Here is a 21,829-nt window from a genome sequence, read left to right on the forward strand (position 1 = left end):
CCTGCCATTTTCAAATGACAAGGCCTGCAACAGATGAACAAATCGCACCTCTGATAGCGGCCGATCCCAAAATCCACAGACCAAGATATAAAATCAAGTAGGCCTATAATATAACATTTTAAAATGTAACACTAAAGTTAGAAAAAGGAACTCAAAGCATTTAAAACAAATAATAAAGCAATCTCAAAAGAGAAAGTTTAAATAATTACACATAGTGTGGTTAGAAATTTAAAATGGGCGACATCAATCATCATTAGCATTAATCATGAAAATGTGTTATTTTGTAATAACTTGTTAATTTATTATTAATTAATTTAAAAAAAACAAAAAACAAAAAAAAAAACAAACACCTACTGGTGTAGTAAAACCCAAGATGGGTAAAGTCCTGGGTAAAGTACACTGAAATAAATAACGTAGAGCATAGGCCTGCTGTAGCTGTGCAAAATAGGAGCAGTTGGCATATATCCAGAGGACACGGAACTAGGGGGTGCTGCGTTATGGAGAGTAATGTGTGACCGGAAATGGTCTGCCAGTTGGTTGTTACCATGTGCCAGTGATGTTGGAGTATGAAACTATTATGTAATGCATGAATAAAGTTCAGGCTTTGTCGGGTAGTGAAATGATTATGGTACATTTTAAGTGCTCCCTCCATGCTTAAGTGTAAGCTAAATTACGGTGATTAATTAGCAAAGATATGGAGACAATTATTTCGAAGTTCCCTCTTTCCAAGAGGGGATGCAAATGCTTTGTGAAAATGAGTACGCCACGGTACTCATTTTCACAAAGGAATACACTCAGCTGGTTAGCTAACAACATGCAAATTTACATAAACACCTGGGAAGAAATGTGCAATCATGTTCTGTTGCCTAGCAAACGTCTGTACTGTAGTAGCTTGGGGGGCGCTACTGATGTACTGTGTTAGCGGGGGACGATGAAGTATAATATGACTAGGCCTAGCTAGGCCTAAGTAGACAGTGCAATTATAATTGATATGTGATAGAAAGTATACTTTTGAAAGAAATAAATTAAAACAAGAAAAAAAAAAAAATTAACTAGGGCCTAAGAATAATTCAGTTGCAGACGTACCTTGTTTAAGTAATATGCTAACTATGCGGCAGTGGTGTTTGTTTATCCATGAAAAAAACACGCCGGGAAAGTTTGCCTATACCAGGAAAAGGTGACGTAATCTAGCTTATGATGTGTGCATGCTACTATAGCTGTCTCTTATACACATCTAGATGTGTATAAGAGACAGATTTCGTGTTGTTTTGTGTTCTGTTAGGACCTACGGACCACAACAGGGGTGGGGGGTGCACTCTATGATCAGGTGAGGGGTGCTACAGGGTAACTTGCAAAATTTCATAGTCAACTGGTAATGGTCAACAATCCCGGGTCAACAGAAGAAAATTAGACATAATTTAGAGTTCTGTTTGAAGTTGATATTTAAAGATTCACACTTTCCATTGCAAGGAATCAGACTTTAAAATTTATTAATAGATATCATGTCAGATTTCAATATTATTATTATTTCAGTATTATATTAGGTGTTGTTCACACAATAAAACACTGTCAAAATATCAAACCATTTTTATGGTCAGTGTCGCTGTGTCAATTTTGGCCCATAGTTTAGTACTGTACTCATTTTTACTAATTTTTAATTTTTTTTTCAATTTTTATTCACATTTGGTCTTTCAGAAAGCTCAATTGTAAATTGCTATAAAGAGAACCTTAAAATATGATGGACGGTTTATAAGGACCATTGCAAGCACCAGTCTGGACAAAAGCCTTGGGCAAGCTGACAACTGTTTCTAATCAGGAATCATCACCACTAAATACAGTTCCTCTTTGTTGTGGCAACACAAGTATTACATGAGGATGCCTACTATATCTCATCTTGTTTGTCTTTTATTCTTGCTATGTTTTTATGAATGTCATTGCATGGGGTATGGCGGCTCAAGAGAACAATCGTACGATGAAGACCCATTTTATCAGGACTTTCTAATGCCTGGTGTCCGTCCAACAAAGGTAACTCACAAATTGTTTTATTTTTTGTATAGAGTACCACATTCGTGTCGTTATGATGTCAGCTGGCGCTCTTTGTTGTCAACAGACGTTGGTTACCGTCCATTATGCCTGAATGACTTTATAGGCTTTCTGGAATAGGCATTTTAAAATCTAATATTTTACCATCAAAATGTACTAAAAACACAAAAGCTCGCATTATATTAGTTATGGAACAAACACTTAATCGTCAATTAAAATTTACAACGAAAAAGTAAGATACAACATCTTAATAATTACGTTACAAATTGGGATCAATGGTTTGTCAGTGGAGAAAATGGTATCCGGTTGAACGCATTTTGCAACGGAAGCAACAGAGTAGTGTCACATGGTATTGTGACGTAACACATAGTTAATCCCTTCTACATTAGTCTTCACCCCTAGCCTTTAACCTTTCATATCGCTTTTCATAGCTTTTTCTCTGAGTCTTAGGATCAAACACTGTATAGGACCTTGGATATCCCCTAATAAGTACTTTGCCTTTATCCCGGGTTTCATTTTTATACCCCACTGGGAGGCTACGCCTCGACCCCACCCGGAACTCTCCTGTAACTCTTACACATTCTTCTCCTACTCTAAACCTTAATGAAACCCCTGTTATCTGAGACAACTATATAATATGAGCTTTGCCATCCCAAAACCAGCATACTGTACTAAAATTTAAACTGAGGTGTTTGTATTGTATTGTATTGTACAGAAAAGCCACAATAATTTTACTCATGACTTTGGCAATTTTTAATTCGATGGCAGCAGGGATTTCAAAAGTTTTGAAAGTAGGAGGCTGAATCTGAAAAGTAGCAGGCGCACCATTTATCATCAAAGTTCAGAGTGGGGGGGGGGGTCGGGTCCGTGGTCGGGGAATTTTTTTTCTAGGTGCCAAGAAATGGCCTCTCCTGCATTCTTGGAGCTCAGTTTATGGATATATTTTATTAAACAAAATAATGTTGTTTTGTAAGATTTTTTGGTTTTATTCAGCTGGTCATAAAGTTGAGTTGTACCATACTGTACTAATATTAAACAGACATATACAAAAGTAATAATTTGTAATAAGTGAATTTATTATTACTGTTTCACATACTGTGGAAAATAATAAATAGAAGTACTGTATATAAAGCTACTTGTTTGCATATCATTTGTGTGGTTGCTCCTGGATATAATCAGCTACAACCTTATCATGATATGGAATCTGAAAAATAACAATATAAAACAAATAAATAAAAACATCACTAAATACATTTTTGGACAAATCTGGCTAGGTCTTTATTAATAATCCAGTGAAAAACTTATTATATAATGTATTTAATTACTATAATAATAATAATTATAATAATAATATAATATTTAATAATAATATATTATTATAATAATAATAATAATAGTAATAATAATAATTATTATTATTCTCCTGAAGACGGTTGAAGCAAGTCAACCGAAACGTCGAGATATTCTCAACCAACAACAACAGTTCTTTTCAGAACTATCTACGTGGTGTACCGCAAGCATTAATTATATAATAATAATAATTATTATTATAATTATGATTGTATATTATAATAATCAAATCATTGCAATATGTTTAATTTATAATAATTGAAAAGAACAATCCTACATAAGTATCAGTAATTAGCATTCTACATACTTAATACCTTTTTTGAAATTGCCCTCAGCCAATAGGTCTTCAACATGTGGCTGGACATCATATTCAGCTACATGATCATCATCATTGCTGAAATCATCATCTGGAAAAAATTTAATGATTTTTTTAAAGCTTTAAAAAATATCATATACCAGTAGGAATTACAGTACTACTACTCCTGGTACTGTAGACAAGCCTATAATAAGATAGGCTAGGAGTTAAATTACAATTAATTTGTTAGTCGGCCCCTGTCACGTGACATGTTGTTTGTTATTTTGTTTTGCTTAAATCTATCATAAGTTTTTATTACTGGTAAGTACAATTTAGCTGGAACCGGATGGATCGCGTATCCTAACTAGACTGTACTAGCCTATACTTTGTATTTTCACTCTATAGCTACTGTAGCTTCTTCTTCTAGGCGCTAGGCCTAGTGAAAATAGAGATAGTAGGTCTAATGAGTGAGCAAAACCTCGTGGGCCTTTCCAGAGGCCCATCAATCGTCATTCATGATCAGACTCATGAATCATTTTAGCTGTTTTGTTAATTTAATACCATCACATGGTCATTAAAATACTTACCCTTTTTGGCCTTTTTTGAGAAAAAAAACCATAAATTTTCTCTTGCTTTACAGTGTCATTTTCTGCGATCTCCGACTACAACTTTTCATAAAAAAAGATTTGATTGGACAGTGTAAAACGATCCAATTGGAAACCGTTTAACAGCTTGTGTTAGGCTCAGGGTTGCCATTTGGCCTTTTTGACGGCCAGATTCCTCAAATCTGGCCGTATAAAAATTTGCCTGGCCGTAGCATTTGAAAAGTCACGGCCAAACTATATTTGGCCGAATTTGGCCGAATTTTTGAAAAGTTTACTTTTTTTTTTTCAATATAGGCCTAATATAACGTAGACTTGTTTTGGATATTTTGTTTTTGTTAGCTTTAAGTTCTATATTTGATTCTAATCTTGTACCATTGATATTGCACTAAAACACTTAATCTATGTTCCCCGAAAACCGAAAGGTCCACTGATTAATCTCAGATAAGAAAGTATACATATTCCAAGTATTGAAAGACACGCCATCGTGTTGGGATTCAATATTTCGACATTAATTATGTCATCATCAGGAATGTTCCCCGATTCAGCCGATTTGACGTAAGAGAGTTTATTTAAAAGATAACAGTTAGGCCTACATTTAATATTAAATTGTTCGGATGAAATATATTATTTATGAAGTTTATCCTCGTTAAAGCTTATGAAGACAATTCATTGCAAGTTTGTACCATATATCGTGTCTTTGTATTTGTTACATCTTACTAGTGAAGGTTCTATCTCTTTTGAATTTCTTTTGAATATAAATTAAATACTGTACTTTAATAAATTTATTATTGCCCACATGAATTGTATAGCCCTAGGTGCCGCAGTGTTCTTTATGTTGAGCGCCATTATTATATAAATGCTCGATGTGATCATTGGGGTCCGATGGCACCTCCAATTTCAAGCAAGTTTTGAGAGACTTCTTTGAAGTTACTCTGGAGTTAGGTTGCATAGAATGAAGAAGATATTTCTGATAGCAACATTGATTTATTGCTTTAAGTACTGCAACCATAACATTCAGAGGTGAATCTAGAAATTTATAAAAAGTATTTATTAAAATTTTCATAGGTTTGTTTTAATGCCAGTTTGTGTACCTATGTAACTTAATTCATTCTAATTAAAGAGAGCCACGAATTTGCCAATAACAGGCCCTTTAAATTTTTGCTATAGATTCACTACAATGTACACTAATATTTAATACATTTAAATCAAATTTAGATCAACCTTATATTGTGATTTTAAATAGCAGAGGTGGTTAAAAAAAAAAAAAAAAAATTGATCGCCCAAAACGCATCAGGCTATTTTCGGGCGTCTAGAAAAGACAAATTTCCTCTAAGATTGTGTTATCTCATTATCATTTGAATTTCTTCAATTTTAAACGAATGATCGCTGATTTTCGTATAATTTTTGTAGTATTTCAAATGAATGTACCCACTGTTGTCTTCTAATCGATTAAAATCTAGCCGAATTTTGGCCGATATCGAAAAAAAGTTTGGCCGAATTTGGCTGTGAGATGGCGTGTGTTTGGCCTTGAAGCCTGTCAACTATCTGGCAACCCTGGTTAGGCTCAGTTTTATTATCATGAGGTCAGTTAAGTGTCAGAGGTGACGATGAGTGAGAGATCTGTCAACACAATATTGTTTTTCAACAAGTGGGCGAGATCGCCAATCAAACAGATAAATTATCATATCAGTGTCACATCGGATTTTAAAATAAACAAGCGTTAGACAATTGCTATGATTTGAGTAAATGTAAAATATATCTAGGCCTAGCTATGTATCGCTGTGTACCATGAGGACAACCACACAATCTCTGCATGGGTAGCCTATATTTTTTTTCACAGCCTAAAAAGTAGGCGACACACATGTGCGATGTACACGGCGGATTCCGTCGCGCACTGGCAGCTTTTGAAACCCCTGTTCCAGTAAAATAACCTATCATTTTAAACCTTATAATGTGGAGCATATTTATATTTAAAAAGTCAATTTTCTTGTTTTGGTAACTGATACTGGTTTTGTATACAGTAGGTATGAAATTAATTTTTAACTAATTTTATACCTCAGTGGGAATACTAAACACTTGCTCTTGATACAGGGCTCAGTAATTGTAGCCCCACAAAAATGCAGTATTGTACATTTACTATAAGGTTGTGCTTTTGTTATTACATTCCAAGTATAGTGTACTTTTTTTTTAATAATGTTGGTGTGTTGATAGTTATTGAATAGTTTATGGTGAGTAAATAATAATAGAGCCATGCTTTCTTATACTATAGAAAGAATTAAATATATAGCCATTTATAAAATAATCATTGCACAGTTTTCTCTCCTGATACTGAGTGTACTCAATCAATCAAAAATGTATTTAATTTCACAATTTCAATCACAATAATAGTTTATACATAATGATATTACCATTAAAATGAAAAGTACTGTAATGAATACACTGGATGAAAATTTACAATGTTTTGGAAAAAGACACTCTTTAGTGTTCAAACACCATAAAATATCAAATATCAAAAATATCAAATAAAATGATATAAAATAAAACAATAAAAATGAAAACAAGAAAATAACAATAAAAGAAGACATTATTTTACTGTACAAGATCACAAATGATGGTATTATTTTTATTTGCAGCTTTAAAAATGAAATATAATTCAGTTGATACTAAACTCTATTTATAAATATTTTTAATGTGATTTTTGTTTATTATAGCCGGATGAATACATATGTACTGCAATGTCAATCCCTGTTGATGAAATATATATAGGTAAGTGAATATTGTTAATTTGCGATTAAGCTAATTAATAAATTACTGTCTAGCAAATATTGTAGTATGGTAAATTATAAAAAAAATATAACCCTCTTTCAATTTAATTATTAAATTGTTTAATTCAAGGATCGATAAAATGCAAAAATGTTTGACATCAGTTACCACAAGTTTAGAGGCTAGATCATTCGAACGAAATAAAGAAAGATGATATTATCTTTCTATATTGAATTTGATTTTTCAAAATACAAAAAAAAAATCATTTCAGTAATTAAAATTATTGCCATTCACTCAGATCAAAAAAACATAATTATAATTTAAATCTGTAGTAATTGTTACTTTAAAAAACATCATAATTAATTTTCTGTAATGTTTATGGAAATTTGTTATGCTTGAATTACATATTACAATGCTATTTTTGTACCTCCAAAGTTATCATTGACGTAGTTATGCTCTTTAGTGTGACAAAAGGCTTTATTTAGTGAAGGAAGTTGCCTAGCTTGCACTGCATATTAAAACAACCTATGCATTCATGATCACAATTATTGATTGGTGTAAAAAAAAATGGTCAAATTGTTTGATTAGACATCTGATCTATTAAATAGATGATTCTCTGCATAGAATATGATCCAATACTGTAATTATCTTTGAAAAATTTCTTTTTGATTGAAATCTGGTAATGTATGCGTAGTATGTGATTTACACAATTTTTAGTAAATTCATTTTACATTGCAATTAAAGATTAGAATGGATAATGTCATCACAAATTATCTGGTTGACTCATACATTTAATAAATAAATAATTTAATACTATCCTTTGTTTTTGGTATAGTGGCACAAACAATCCATATAAAAAGATCTCATGACTGGATCTGTAGCTTGGTGGTTTAGATTTTGCTTGAAAGTCCCTGGTCTATGGTTTAATCCTGTGATACCAGGATATACATATTTCTACCCAAAGGCTCTATTCATACTATAAAATTATCTTTGACAAAAAATCCGTTGGATGTCCATATAGTAATAATCATGATGTGCCTATATACTGTGCATGGTCATTATGCGATAATAACCTTATTTATGCATATTACTGTACATGTTTTTGTCAAATCTGGACAGTTTTTTTTTTCATTTATTTATTTAGCATCCATTCAATTTTATAAAAATTCAACATCAAAAGTACAAGAAAAAACAGCATTATTGAAATTGAAATGTAAGATTAATTAATTGCCTAAAAAGATAACGAATGGATGCAAGGACGACCCATTAAATCAACACAAGTTAATTTATTTCCCATGGGGTCCTTGCAAGAAACTGAGGGTCAAAACGGTCAGTTAAAATATAGAAAGTTGGTGGTTAAAAAAAAAAAAAAAAAAAAAAGAAAACAAAAGAAGGAAATATCCAAATTCTTATTCATGTTGCACCTAAGACGATAATCTTTCATTCTTAAATAAGAAGTCAATTTATTATTCAAACTTTAATCAGCATGGTTAGCCTGTAGTACCGCTGTCTCTTATACACATCTAGAGGTGTATAAGGGACAGGGCTAGGTATTGTCTTTAGAAACAAAATAAGAAAACAAAGATATCTAAAATTGTAAACAACGATGCGACAATATATGAGTAGACAGTGGCCTACAGGGGGCCTAGCATATAGCGCGATACCTGACGGAAAGCATTTTGGTAGGCGACACTGCTTCACACCGCATTCGAGCTTCTTACCTCACGGTCGGTTCGGTTGTTGTTTGTTGGCCTTTCCCTACCATTGTTGAAAGACAAGTTCTGATTGGGTGATTGTGAGTCGATTACAGCTTTATTTTTTTTTCATCAAGTCAATCGCTGATTGGCCACAGAAGTTTTTCGGAGGATTTCGGAAACATCTTCGTCTGTGTGGTCTATGCACGCGTATGGTCAGAGCGGTAAAAATTTATCAACCCCCTGACCCCTTCTTTCCATCATCGTTCCGTTCGTTAACAAGAAGAATGTCTAATATTAATAAAGATAAAGATAAACTGAAGCGACCCACAGGCTTATTTGCCTTTGGCATCGTAAAAAAACCAAAGAATGGTAAGAACATTTGTAGAATTCGAATAATATAAATAAGAATTTTGGCAAGCGAAAAAAAAATACATGCAAATAAGAGACTAGGCCTAGGCCTAGGCCTAGAAGAGGTAGGGGAGGCTTAGCGTAGCCTAGTTAATCATGGCCTACCTATTATTAAACTAGGCCTAGTGCGGTGAAACGTAAGAGGTATAGGGCCTAGGGCTAGCCCTAGGCGATAGGCCTACGTCCAGTTTAATGAGCACGAACTTGGAGCTAATGCTGAAGAAGATATAACTATGCAAGCAGAGTCTATAGCAACTGCTTTAATGCCAACATTTGAAGACTATGATGATGAATCTGATTCAGATTCAGACATTGAATTATAATTCAATGTTTGAATAGAATCAGGTTCAACAACAGTCTTCAAATGTAGGCAATGAAGCAGTTGCTATAGACTCTGCAGAATCACAGAGTTGTAGTCCTGGTCCAATTGTTTGTAGTCCTGGTCCAAAAGTTTTGTTAATAAAAAGAATACAGACTATAATGCCATGGTAATTAATTATTTTTTAAATGTTTTAAGTTTCATTAAATTATTGAAACAGTGAAATTTTAGCCAAAATCTGTTGTATACTGCATATGTCATCCGGTTATTTGTGCTGAAATTCTTCTGCAAATCAAAAATGCCCTTAAAAATATGTCAAAAATATTAATTTTTTTAAGTAATTATTTAGTGCTCTAAAAGTGCTCTAATGGCATCAGAGAGCATCTAGACCCTAGAGCTTCCGGGGCCCCCGGCCGAAGTGGGTGTACAGTACTCGGTGTCCATTTGCAAGTTACCTGCTGTAAAATCTTTTTTACCTGCTGTAATTTTTACTAACAACAACCCTGTATTGGCAATTGAGCATATTCATACAAGAACCAATTTATAACCCTGATTGGAGAGAACAACATGGGTAAAGTACTGTACACTGACCAAGGACATATTAAACAAATAATTAGCATCAGACTGAAACTCTGGATCTTTTGACTGAAATCATAATAGCCTTGTTCCATTACACCGGTGATATCGTAGTTATCGAACAAGCGCTTGTTATGAGGCCGACACTGATCGTATGAACGGGATCACCTGATAGAAAACAAGCGCTTCAACCCGCAAGCTTACACCGACAAATGACTGGATTGGCAAGGCTCTCATCCGATAAAAAATGTTGTTAATTGACTTGCTACATGTTGATTGCAATATTCATCTGTAGCTTGATCATGGTCTCATTTTCGAGGCAATTCTAGGCCTAGTTAGTTCATAATATCAACCAAAGCATCTTTAAAATTAACATTTCGAGTTGTTTTCAACTTCATTTATTGTCAAAAGTAATCCAAATAAAACATTACAGGATAAATTTATATTATTACTGTTCGTTGTAAACTTCATATAAATTTTCATGTTTTATTTTGGGAAATCCGCAAAATACCGTGGTAGTTCGTTTGCTGTGACTAACGATACGGCCGAACGAGGTACTGTACGGTGAATACCGGTGAGATATTGTACGTAGATGATTCTGAAATTACATCTAATACAGTATATGGTCTCATTTTCGAGGCAATTCTAGGCCTAGTTGGTTCATAATATCAACCAAAGCATCTTTAAAATTCGTTGTCTTATAAACGCTGATACACTGATACACTGAGACGCTGATACACTGAGACGCTGATACACTGGGACGTTGATACGCTGAGACAAAGATGACGTCATTGAAATTCACCGCAAAGTCATATGCACTGAATCGAATCGAAAGTGCAGGGTTCTCAAGTACAATCACAAACAACGTTCGTACTCGCATACTACATTTGGCAGCTCGGTTTAAATGCTGCCGAAAATCTCCTAAATGTTCACACTGTAGGTACTGTAGGCTTAGGGTAGGTGAGAAAAAGAAAAACTTAGAGAGTGTTATTTCGCTTTTTCGGAATGCTCTACCAATTGAAGTTGAATAATTTGGATGAAACATGTTTTGCCTTTTATTTGTCGATAGTTAGGATGGCCTACTGCCTACCCAATTCAAGCAGGCCTAGCCCAGGCAGGCTCGCGCCATTGAGTTCAGCCTACACTAGCCTAATGTAATTTCTGTTTTGTCGTCTTCGTTTTATTTAAAGATCATCATGAGATCAATAGAAATAATTTTAATCTTCAACTTTTTTATATCAATGTATAAGGGCTATAACTATCCGCTATAACTCTCGTGTAGACGTACGATAAAATTTGATGCGACCTTGACTGTATTTCTTATTAACCTGCATTGGATAGTAGTGAACGTCGGGACATAATTATAGCATTAACCACTGTACCACATGCCTAGGCCTACAGTATGCTATTCAGTTCAACTTCAGTTCAATTGTACAAATTTAAAGCGAGTTATAATTTTAGTGCCCTTGATTTGCTTTTATTTGATTGATCTTTGGTCTGGTCTTTTGGTTTGACTAGGTTGTGACCTGAAGCCTATGCACGCAGTGACTAGTAACCAAATATGCTAACAAAGAATGGCTAATAATAATTAATAATAATAATTGTAATAATGATATTAGATATTGTAGTTTAATATTACCATACATATGGGTTTAAGGCTACGGTCACACTAGAGTTTCAAGCCTGGCTTGACTCACCACGGGTGAGATTTCTAGCGAGGCTCGAAATTCTGTGTCGGCCACACTACCTGAATTTAGTTGGATTGACCTCCAAATTAGGAAAGTCAAAACAGAAAGTTAGAGCGCCGCCACAATCAAAATACCGGCTTCGCGCGCAAATCTAGATGATCTAGGCCTTGTCTCGGATGTAATGGCAATGCTAGTTTTCGGATTGATTAAAGTGCATTTATAAATGACAACTGATGATTGCGTCTTATTACACACGTGAAGAACTCGCAGGTTTTTTATTAAAGAACTTCTAAATGCAATGGCGTCATCGACTGTGATTGGTCGACAGCCGACAAGGAAATGTCAATCCCGGTCACGCCAGGGTCAATCTGGGTACTGAGCCGGGATCGAGATAGGTAGATTGAGATCGAGGTCACGCCAGGCGCAAGTCGATCCAGGTGTGGTCACATTACGAAAATCTCACCCGCGGTGAGTCAAGCCAGGCTTAAGACTCTAGTGTAGCCTTAGACTGTGCACAGTACCAGATAAACAGTATACACTGCTCCTTTGTTTACACATTACAATTTGTTCAGCCTTTTTCTGTTGTTTTTATGTTTCATACCATAGATCAGCCCCAATGCAATCTGCCTTAGTCAAATAGTCAAATCCATGGCCACTCAGATACCAGACAATTTAATCACTTTCATCTACCTATTACTCGTACTTCTCTAAAGGAAATCTACTATATTCTACTCTGGCCCTGTGATGTGACTCCCTTCCCTCTACCATAAAAAAGTCCCCCACTATCAATATCATGAAACATCACTTGAAAATATGATTGTTTCAGTTAAGGTTAACAAACTTGTAGATAAGTCTTTTTCTTGTTAAACATGGGTCTAATTTGTGTTGAGATTTGCTTAGTATATTTTGTCACAATTGTATTTGTTGTGAGTGGAATAAATTGAATTGAATCAAATTTTAACACTTATTATATTCATAATACTGCAGTGTAATATTAACGGCATCAACACCACCATAGCAGACGTTCTGATTGGTTGACCTGTGTATTCATTGCTATTATTTAGTATAGATTTTACTTTGACTACTATACAATATGGTGCTTACAGTTGCCACTATTGAATATTTCAAAATCCATTTTCATCAACTACAAACTTGAAAGGTTCTCAATCAGATCTAAGTCATGGTTTAAAATATCTCGTATTTAAAAATTAACTAAATGTAAAAATATGAATTGTACTTTTTAAAAAACTGTTGCATTATTCAGTATTTAGTATCATTCATTGTCATCATTATCCTCCACAACATGAGGTCAAACATGTATCTTGCTTGTATTACAACAGTCAATAAAGCTATCTTGTACAGTATCTTGTACTGCACAGATAAAATCCATAAGTTATCAAATTATTCCTTAAAAAACTATTGGCCATAAATCTTTTTTTTTTTTTTTTGCTGCACATACATTTTGGAATTTATTCCCTGTACACTTTGAAAACTTTTCTTCTGTTGCTTCATAAAAAAATTTCACCTTTTCCATCATCAACATGCATTTGCATAATTGCGAGTTGATTGGCCGAGCGGTTAAGTCAGGGCACCGTAACCTTCAGCTATAACATCGGCGTTGGTTCGTACGGCTCACTCGCTAATGGTTCCGGTGGTGGAACAAGTCTTCTCGGACAAGGACTTTAAACTTTAAACTGTAGGCCCAGTGTACACATTTGTCACGTGTGCACTTTAAAGAACCCAGTGCATCCTTCGAGAAGAGTGAGTAGGGGGTTACCCCGGTGTACTGGTCCAATCAGTCCCCTGTTGTTTAATAGATATGCCACCTAGGATAGTGATTAATTTCGCTGATTGGCATATCCTTGGCGCTTGTGCCTAAAGAAATGAAATGAAATGAAATAGCACCTTTGATAATGAACCTCGGTCGTTTACTTGATGCTTTATTTTATTATTATTATTATTATTATTATTATTATTATTATTATTATTATTATTATTATTATTTATCAAAGCTTTACTAACAGGTGCCACTTCCTATTTTGGCTCCTAAATGAAAGCATGTCAAAAAAAAAAAAAACCCAAAAAACCAATCAAATTATCAGGATTTTATGTTGGCCAATCTTCTTCAACACCATCTTATTTTTTTTTGTTTCAACAATGATTTCATAGTATCTTACTGGTAATCAAAACAATAAAATAGATTTTTGTATAATTTAATATGAGTCTTCTGTTGCAATAAAATATTTACAACTTTTGACAGCACTAAGACAGATGTTCTGATTGGATGTCTGTTGTATTCATTGGTATTTAATTACTATTGATTTCCTCTCCATTGTTGCTTTACATTCGCTGCTATTGAATATTCAAAATTCATTTGTGACAACCACATCAATACTTGAGAGGGATTCAATCACAGTGTTTCAAAAATAGATTATACGTGAATTTCATAATGTAAAATGTGATGTGTGATGGAACATTTTACATTACAAATGAAATGAGTTTCATAAATTGTATAAATTGTGAGGAAACATTCGTTAATTTATAGATTGTCCAAAACCACTAATTGTATCTGTTTTCAAAATAATATTCTGATCATATTGTATAATGATAAAGGGTCTTTAGCTTCAAAAGACATGCTATAGTACAATAGAATAAATGCTATAGTACAATAGAATAAATGCTATAGTACAATAGAATAAATGCTATAGTACAATAGAATAAATGCTATAGTACAATAGAATAAATGATATAGTACTGTACAATAGAATAAAATGAATTTCAATGTTAAATGTTCAATCACATTTTTTTGCATAAAATGGAGCTTCATGATGACTGTGATTCATTAATTAATATATTATCCAAAACCACAATTATTGTATATCTTTTTAAAATAATTATTATAATAATATAATATCAAAGTGTCTTTAGCATCAGAATAAAGTATGTACAGGATCAACACGGTAATAGTTAAAAGTGTTGGTTTTACTATTAACATGATCACTTCAGTCCATTTGGCGATGTTTATTAAAAATCTACAGTAATTAATATAAGATTTGATTTTTGTTTTCCTGAAGGACTTTCACACCTACACTGTTGAAGTACAATATACAGTATATGTTTCATTATTATTAATTTTGGCTTTGTATCAAGTGTAAAAATTGTAATTGGTTGAAATTTTATAATGATAATTAATCTATTTTATTAATTTATTAATAATATTTCGGCCTTTATAGCATAATTGCAAGATGCGCCTTATGTTACACCCTCATTATCGTATCAAACACCTGCAGATACAGTATGGAACACATGTGTACTGTACGTAGCTCCCTAGGGAAGAATTCCATAAAATCATAATGCAACTAATTAGCATATTGGCATCCAAACCAACCAGATCATTGATAGAAGAAGACAGTGTATTAACGAGGATACAAAAGTGCTCGTTGTTAAAACCTTGACCACCAATTGGAAACATGCTGTTCCAGTTGCTTGTAGTATTCACTATATACTGTACAGCCTAAAATGTTGTATACTATAATACGTTCAATTTATCTGTCACAACAGCACTTCGTGAATACTGAGTAATGTAATAATTTGCCTTTGGAGAAACATATGGGAACATGGATTTTACAGTAATTAACATCATAAAACAGACTAACGGCACACGCTAACTGTAAATGGCCTTTCGACATGACTCATTCATGATTGCCCTCCTGGATGCCAAATATCAATGATATTTATATCACTTTCTAATTAAATTTTGTTTATTTTTGAATTGTATTTTTTATTTGATATTTTGATGATCTGTACATTTATTTTAATGAAAAATTACAATCTATACTATACCATAGGCCTATCTGTTTAAAATAGAATTATATGTACTAAATAGTATTTTATTAACAATACAACTCTATGCAAGTCTGTAATTCTATTGAATTTATTTTTCTTTTAAATGTTCAATTAAAAATGTTGAACTTAATAGTATTTTTACATAATTTGATAATTGTGCATAAAATTTTTTCATAAGGTAAGAATAGGTACTACAGTACTATATACTGTTTAACAGTAGGCATTGAGCATATGTCATTATTTTCAGGTTACAGTATGAAAGATGACTTAGAATGAATTACATGAATATAGCCAACTGCAAACATGATTGCAAATTTTATCATGAGATCCAAATGGAAGTAGAATTGAGTTGTGTTTGAGGTGAATCTGAGATACAGAGTGCGTATCTGTGAATGCAATTTAACTAGGTTTAGGAGAAGAACAAATTGGCGATTTGAAAATTAAAGTAGAATTTTTTTAAAGAAGCTGAAATTAGAAATTAAAAATTCATTTTAGAATATTCAATGTCTGTTCATTATCTATGAGATTAAAGGTTAAAACCCATACTTATTGACATAGATATTAAGATTTTTCTGACTTAAATTTCATTATTCGCTACTCTATGCATCAAGTTCACATTCTAGGACTGTGTTGATACTGTACATAATCTGCGTGTTTCATTGTATCCTGGTCTGTCAACTTTTTATTTATGTATTTTATTTAATCGACTTCAGACAGGCAAAAGTACAATACAACAATGACATAAAAGTTGCCGGTGACATTGACAAGAAAAAGCCAACAGTCGCATCTCTGATAGCGGCTGATCCCAAATTACACAGATAACATATTTAATTACAAACATAATTAGTTATTGCTCAGGAACAGGAGGTGCACATGAGTGTATTAAGCTTGTTTGGTCTACCATGTGCTTATATTTTGTCACCGAAAAGGCCTAAAATATAGAGGTTGCATGATGCATTTTAAAACCCATTCTACCAATTCACACTTTTTTTTGTTTATAAGAACCAGTACAATTTGGCCCAGGCTCAGTGTTCTTCTTTTGTTACTGATTTCAAGCTCAAAATGTTCTTATTTTGTTCTAATTTGAGGCAAGTTGTGGTAAAATGGCTAAGTTGTAGCAAAAATTAAAATTCAATGGTATTTTCAGATACCTGAGTATGTGATCTTTAAAATGAGGGGTCGTTCATTTAAATTGGACATTTCAAACCTATGGGAAAGTACAACACTCTTAGTGTCAAGATATACATGATTTTGAGTAATTGCCTTTCAAATTTTTTGTGCATACAATAGAAATAACTATCAAAATAAGGTTAAATTAACAGTCTGTTGACCACTTGCAGAATTAATTCTTTGGGTTATGATTAAAAGACATTTAAACTGTTGATCTATAGTAAAAAACAAATTTGGATTTTTAGGTAATTTTTTAAACTCCCATATTTTATAGCTCATTTTACTCAATACTGGCCTGTATGACAACTTTACCATTTCACCACAACATGCCTCATTTTTTGCACGCTTTTCAAACATAGAAAATTACTAATGCACAGCAATATTTACTGTACTGTATTATGAAGGGGGTCACACCTACTGAACATAAAGTACAGATGGGTTGGTTTTTCTAGTTTTTAAAAATAAAAAACTTCATTTGTAATTTTACCTCAGCCTCAATTTGTTCTTATATTGTTCTTGATTTTTAAGCAATCTCAGCCTAAGGTGTTCTTATAAAATGTGTTCTTACAAAAAAAAAAGAAGTGTATTTCAGGTTGCGGTTAGTTCATGAAACCCCTATCAACCACTAAAACCCATCTGCTGGGATCCCTGTGCATCCCTACACCATTACAATACAAGCCACATGTTACTTTAATTCTGTTAAATTCCACTAAAAAAAGAGCTCAGATAATATAATACAGTTTCAGATTGTTATACTATAGGCCTTGAAAGGAGTTGAGGTTGTACTTTTATTTTTTTAACGTCACCAGCCTGCAAATGTTATTTATCCCCAAATTTGGTGTAATGGGTTTTTTTTTCGTATGTTTAAACAATACCAATTCAGGGCATAGATTAGTTGGGTAGTGATAGATATTATTGTTTACTTTACTGTATAGTATAAATGTGCTATGTGTTGAATACATTGACTGAGAACACTACATGATGCTAAGTCGTAAGCACAAGTACTTTAATGGTGTTATAACCCTGTCTGAAGATATATATATTTTTTTTATTAATAAGAATAAAAAAAATGTTTTTGCTCATTTCCATTAGGATATTTGTAGGACCTACTTAAAAACTTACAATATTCATATTTTTGTTTCAAAGTTTAAGGACTTGCTTAATTCATTTAAAGTCGCGCGACTTGCTCTTGCTGACTAGTTGCCAACGGTTAGCCTCATCCTACTCTTCAAAACATATCTGATGTAAGAAAAACATTGTTTTTCTTTTCTTTTCTTTAATGACAACCTTCAAAAAACAGTAAAACTTCAGTTTTTTATTTGATTATTTATTCAGGTATAAAAAAAGCATAAATTTACAAACTGTAGTCGAAGGCTTAAATAATCACAAAATAATTTAAAAAACTATTAAAGATATCAAAAAACATTAAAAATACATCTGTATTTTAAAAATCTATATTATACAATTATTATAAAAATACAGAAAAGCAAATTTGTATATACGATAAAAAACATGTCTTAAATTAAAAAAAAAAAAAAGAATACATTTTAAAACAATTTTTTAAAACAGATTATTGAAATTGTAAAAATTATTAATTATATTATGAATGTTGTCTTTGCATGGTTTTTTTTTTTTTTTTTTTTGTTCGTTTTGTAATATATTGATTACGTGCCCAAGTATGATTCATAGCTTCTAAGAAGCATTGATGGTTCCTCATGTCTGAATGATTTCCTGTGCTCTACTTTACAGTACTGTACACTATGTTCTGTATGTCTTCAGGTACACTTGAATACAGACACTTCTAATAGAATCTTCATTTTTTTTTTATATAGAACAATAAGGTCTCTATTTTGTGAGACAATATATACCTTCATGATGAGACTCACTCATGTAGTCTTTGTTTCAAGGCTACACAGCTATGTCTACTTAAAATGTCAATAATAAGATGTATAGCTTGCGTATTGCTTGTCATGTTATTATGTGATGCATAATTATTAAATATCTATTGAAATAATATTGAATCAAAGCACAGATAATAAATTAATTTTTTTCAAAGGCGTATACTTTATTTAGAGTTTATTGAACTATTTTGCATCGTACTATAGGATAATTTTATTTTATCACCCCGATTTTATGATTATTGTACAGTAGTTTTTAATTATTTGGTTGAACTCTAAAATTTGAAGAATAGGATGCACAAGTTACTTTTTTTGGGTGCTATACCATCCAACCTTACTGCCCTACAGTAGGTCCAAATCATTGAATCATTAAATTTTGTTTTTGATAACTAAAATGGCTAATTGTTAGTTGTATCAAAAAATTGACTTCTAAACATTGGCTGACTGTGGATTGAGGGAAAGCTGATAATTAAAATTAACAAACTGGTATTCTGAACACTTGTCTATTTCTGTGATTTTATCAGCTGTTAATGGTTGCAGTTTATTGCTGTCCGTGGATATAATTGGACTTGATTTATGAATCTACAGTTTGCTGAAAGGTCAAAATATGTTGAATAGGAAATAAATTATAGAATATTACCATATTATGGTAATTATTGAACCTCACATTTGCTGTAGCAACAAGGGCCTAACATCAATATTATGATGATGATAATCATGGAGTTTTTTTAGTCTATAATAATTTAAATCAATATTTCTAAATTACAAACTAGTTCAACTAGATATTATCATTATTATTACTAGTGGACGTGTTTTCCCATACCAAAGGTACATGATTTCAATGTATGTTGAATACATTATTATGTGTATATACACGTGTGTACAGTTACACGACTGGCAGGGCTGGAAAAAAAAGTCGGAGGCACTGGTCAAAGGCACTGGTCAAAGGCAACGTGAATGTCTCGGAAGAGTTTTGGGGAAAAAAATCTTGAAAAAAAAAATTAAATGTTGGGCTATGAAAAATTTGGTGCTAGAGGGCTTATCAAGACAACATTCTTGGTTGGAAGTGCAAATAGTTTGTTTTTTTCCAGACCTGATATTAGGACAAACAAAAAAGTAGGCAACTTCAAGATATCTTTAACACTGTAGTTGAGACATATGAGACATGGATATTAATGGTACAGAATTTAGCCTAGCTTCTGCTTCCTTCATCATACCCATAAATCAAGGGCTTTTAAACTTGCAGCTGGAAAAGTCTGGAACCAGCTCCCATTCGACGTTCGAAATTTGTCTTCACTCTCTGAATTCAAGTCTGAAGTTCTTAAATCTTTTCTTTTTATTTCCCACTTTGAATCAACTCAATAACTTCTTTTCCCCGTCTCTCACAGGCCGGCATTTATTTTTTGGGGCCACTGTCTCGATTACAACTCCTGAGCACCCGGTCGTCTGTGGCAGGGCAAATGTTTTTCCCGTTCCTTTGTTCGAGCCACCTAGGCAGAGGTCCGGGATTGCGCCAGGATGGGTGTTGTTAAATATGGCTAGCTATTTTACTACACAAGATACAGAGCGATACATGTCGGCAATGACTTTAAAGAATTTTCCGCCAATTCCGACGTTATTGAGTTTCATGAGGAGGGCCTCGCGCCAAACCGTATCAGACGCGGCCGCAAAATCTACGAAACACACGTATAGTCGAGCACCTGGGGCAGGATTTATCAATATTGCTTAGCTTAAAAATTGCTTAAAATTAAAAAGTCGATTGTATGCATGCGCCATCTAAGATGATTTTTAAGCTACGATTTTGCTAAGATTGTTTGATAAATCAGCTCAAGATATTTGCTTAGGACATCTTAAATTTTTTGATTTAAGACATTTGCTAAGCTGAGATTGATAAATCCCGGGCCTGAGGCGCGGGTGTATTTATCGATGAGAGTTTTTAAAATTAAAATATGGTCACTTGTCCTCGTTTAAACCTTATTCGATTAAATGGTATAATGTTTTGGAAGAATTTAATATATTGGTTAGAATTTGCAAAGGTTACTACCAATCGCGATGCCTTTATATTTTTTTTTTTTTTTTGGTTCGTTTTGTAATATATTGATTACGTGCCCAAGTATGATTCATAGCTTCTAAGAAGCATTGATGGTTCCTCATGTCTGAATGATTTCCTGTGCTCTACTTTACGGTACTGTACACTATGTTCTGTATCTCTTCAGGTATACTTGAATACAGACACTTCTAATAGCTACATGGTATCTTTTTTTTTTATATATAGAACAATAAGGTCTTTATTTTGTGAGACAATATATACCTTCATGACGAGACTCACTCATGTAGTCTTTGTTTCAAGGCTTCACAGCTATGTCTACTTAAAATGTCAATAATAAGATGTATAGCTTGCATATTGCTTGTCATGTTATTATGTGATGCATAATTATTAAATATCTATTGAAATAATATTGAATCAAAGCTCAGATAATAAATTAACTTTTTTCAAAGGCGTATACTTTATTTAGAGTTTATTGAACTATTTTACATCGTACTATAGGATAATTTTTTTTTACCACCCCTGATTTTATGATTATTGTACAGTAGTTTTTAATTATTTGGTTGCTCTAAAATTTGAAGAATAGGATGCATGTTACTTTTTTTGGGTGCTATACCATCCAACCTTACTGCCCTACAGTAGGTCCAAATCATCGAATCATTACATTTTGTTTTTGATAACTAAAATGGCTAATTGTTAATTGTATCAAAAAATTGACTTGTAAACATTGGCTGACTGTGGATTGAGGGAAAGCTGATAATTAAAATTAACAAACTGGTATTCTGAACACTTGTCTATTTCTGAGATTTTCTCAGCTGTTAATGGTTGCAGTTTATTGCTGTCCATGGATATAATTGGACTTGATTTATGAATCTACAGTTTGCTGAAAGGTCAATATATGTTGAATAGGAAATAAATTATAGAATATTACCATATTATGGTAATTATTGAACCTCACATTTGCTGTAGCAAGAAGGGCCTAACATCAATATTATGATGATGATAATCATGGAGTTTTTTTAGTCTATAATAATTTGAATCAATATTTCTAAATTATAAACTAGTTCAACTAGATATTGTCATTATTGTTACTAGTGGACGTGTTTTCCCATACCAAAGGTACA

At 32.8% G+C, this 21,829-nt stretch overlaps 1 protein-coding gene across 1 annotated transcript in view; it reads left to right on the forward strand.

Annotated features, from left to right (window-relative positions):
• Window positions 1-21,829, forward strand: part of LOC117111663 (peptidyl-glycine alpha-amidating monooxygenase B-like) — a 63,866-nt gene that overhangs the window by 2,550 nt on the left and 39,487 nt on the right. The window contains exons 2-3 of the mRNA XM_033254639.1: window positions 1,696-2,025; window positions 7,005-7,059. Of these exons, the coding sequence (XP_033110530.1) occupies window positions 1,870-2,025; window positions 7,005-7,059 (211 nt within the window). The 5' untranslated portion in view covers window positions 1,696-1,869. The remainder of the gene's footprint in view (window positions 1-1,695; window positions 2,026-7,004; window positions 7,060-21,829) is intronic.

Source organism: Anneissia japonica, unplaced genomic scaffold (assembly GCF_011630105.1).
Source record: "Anneissia japonica isolate Jap-2015-1 unplaced genomic scaffold, ASM1163010v1 scaffold351_len699533_cov169, whole genome shotgun sequence".
Classification (NCBI taxonomy): domain Eukaryota; kingdom Metazoa; phylum Echinodermata; class Crinoidea; order Comatulida; family Comatulidae; genus Anneissia; species Anneissia japonica.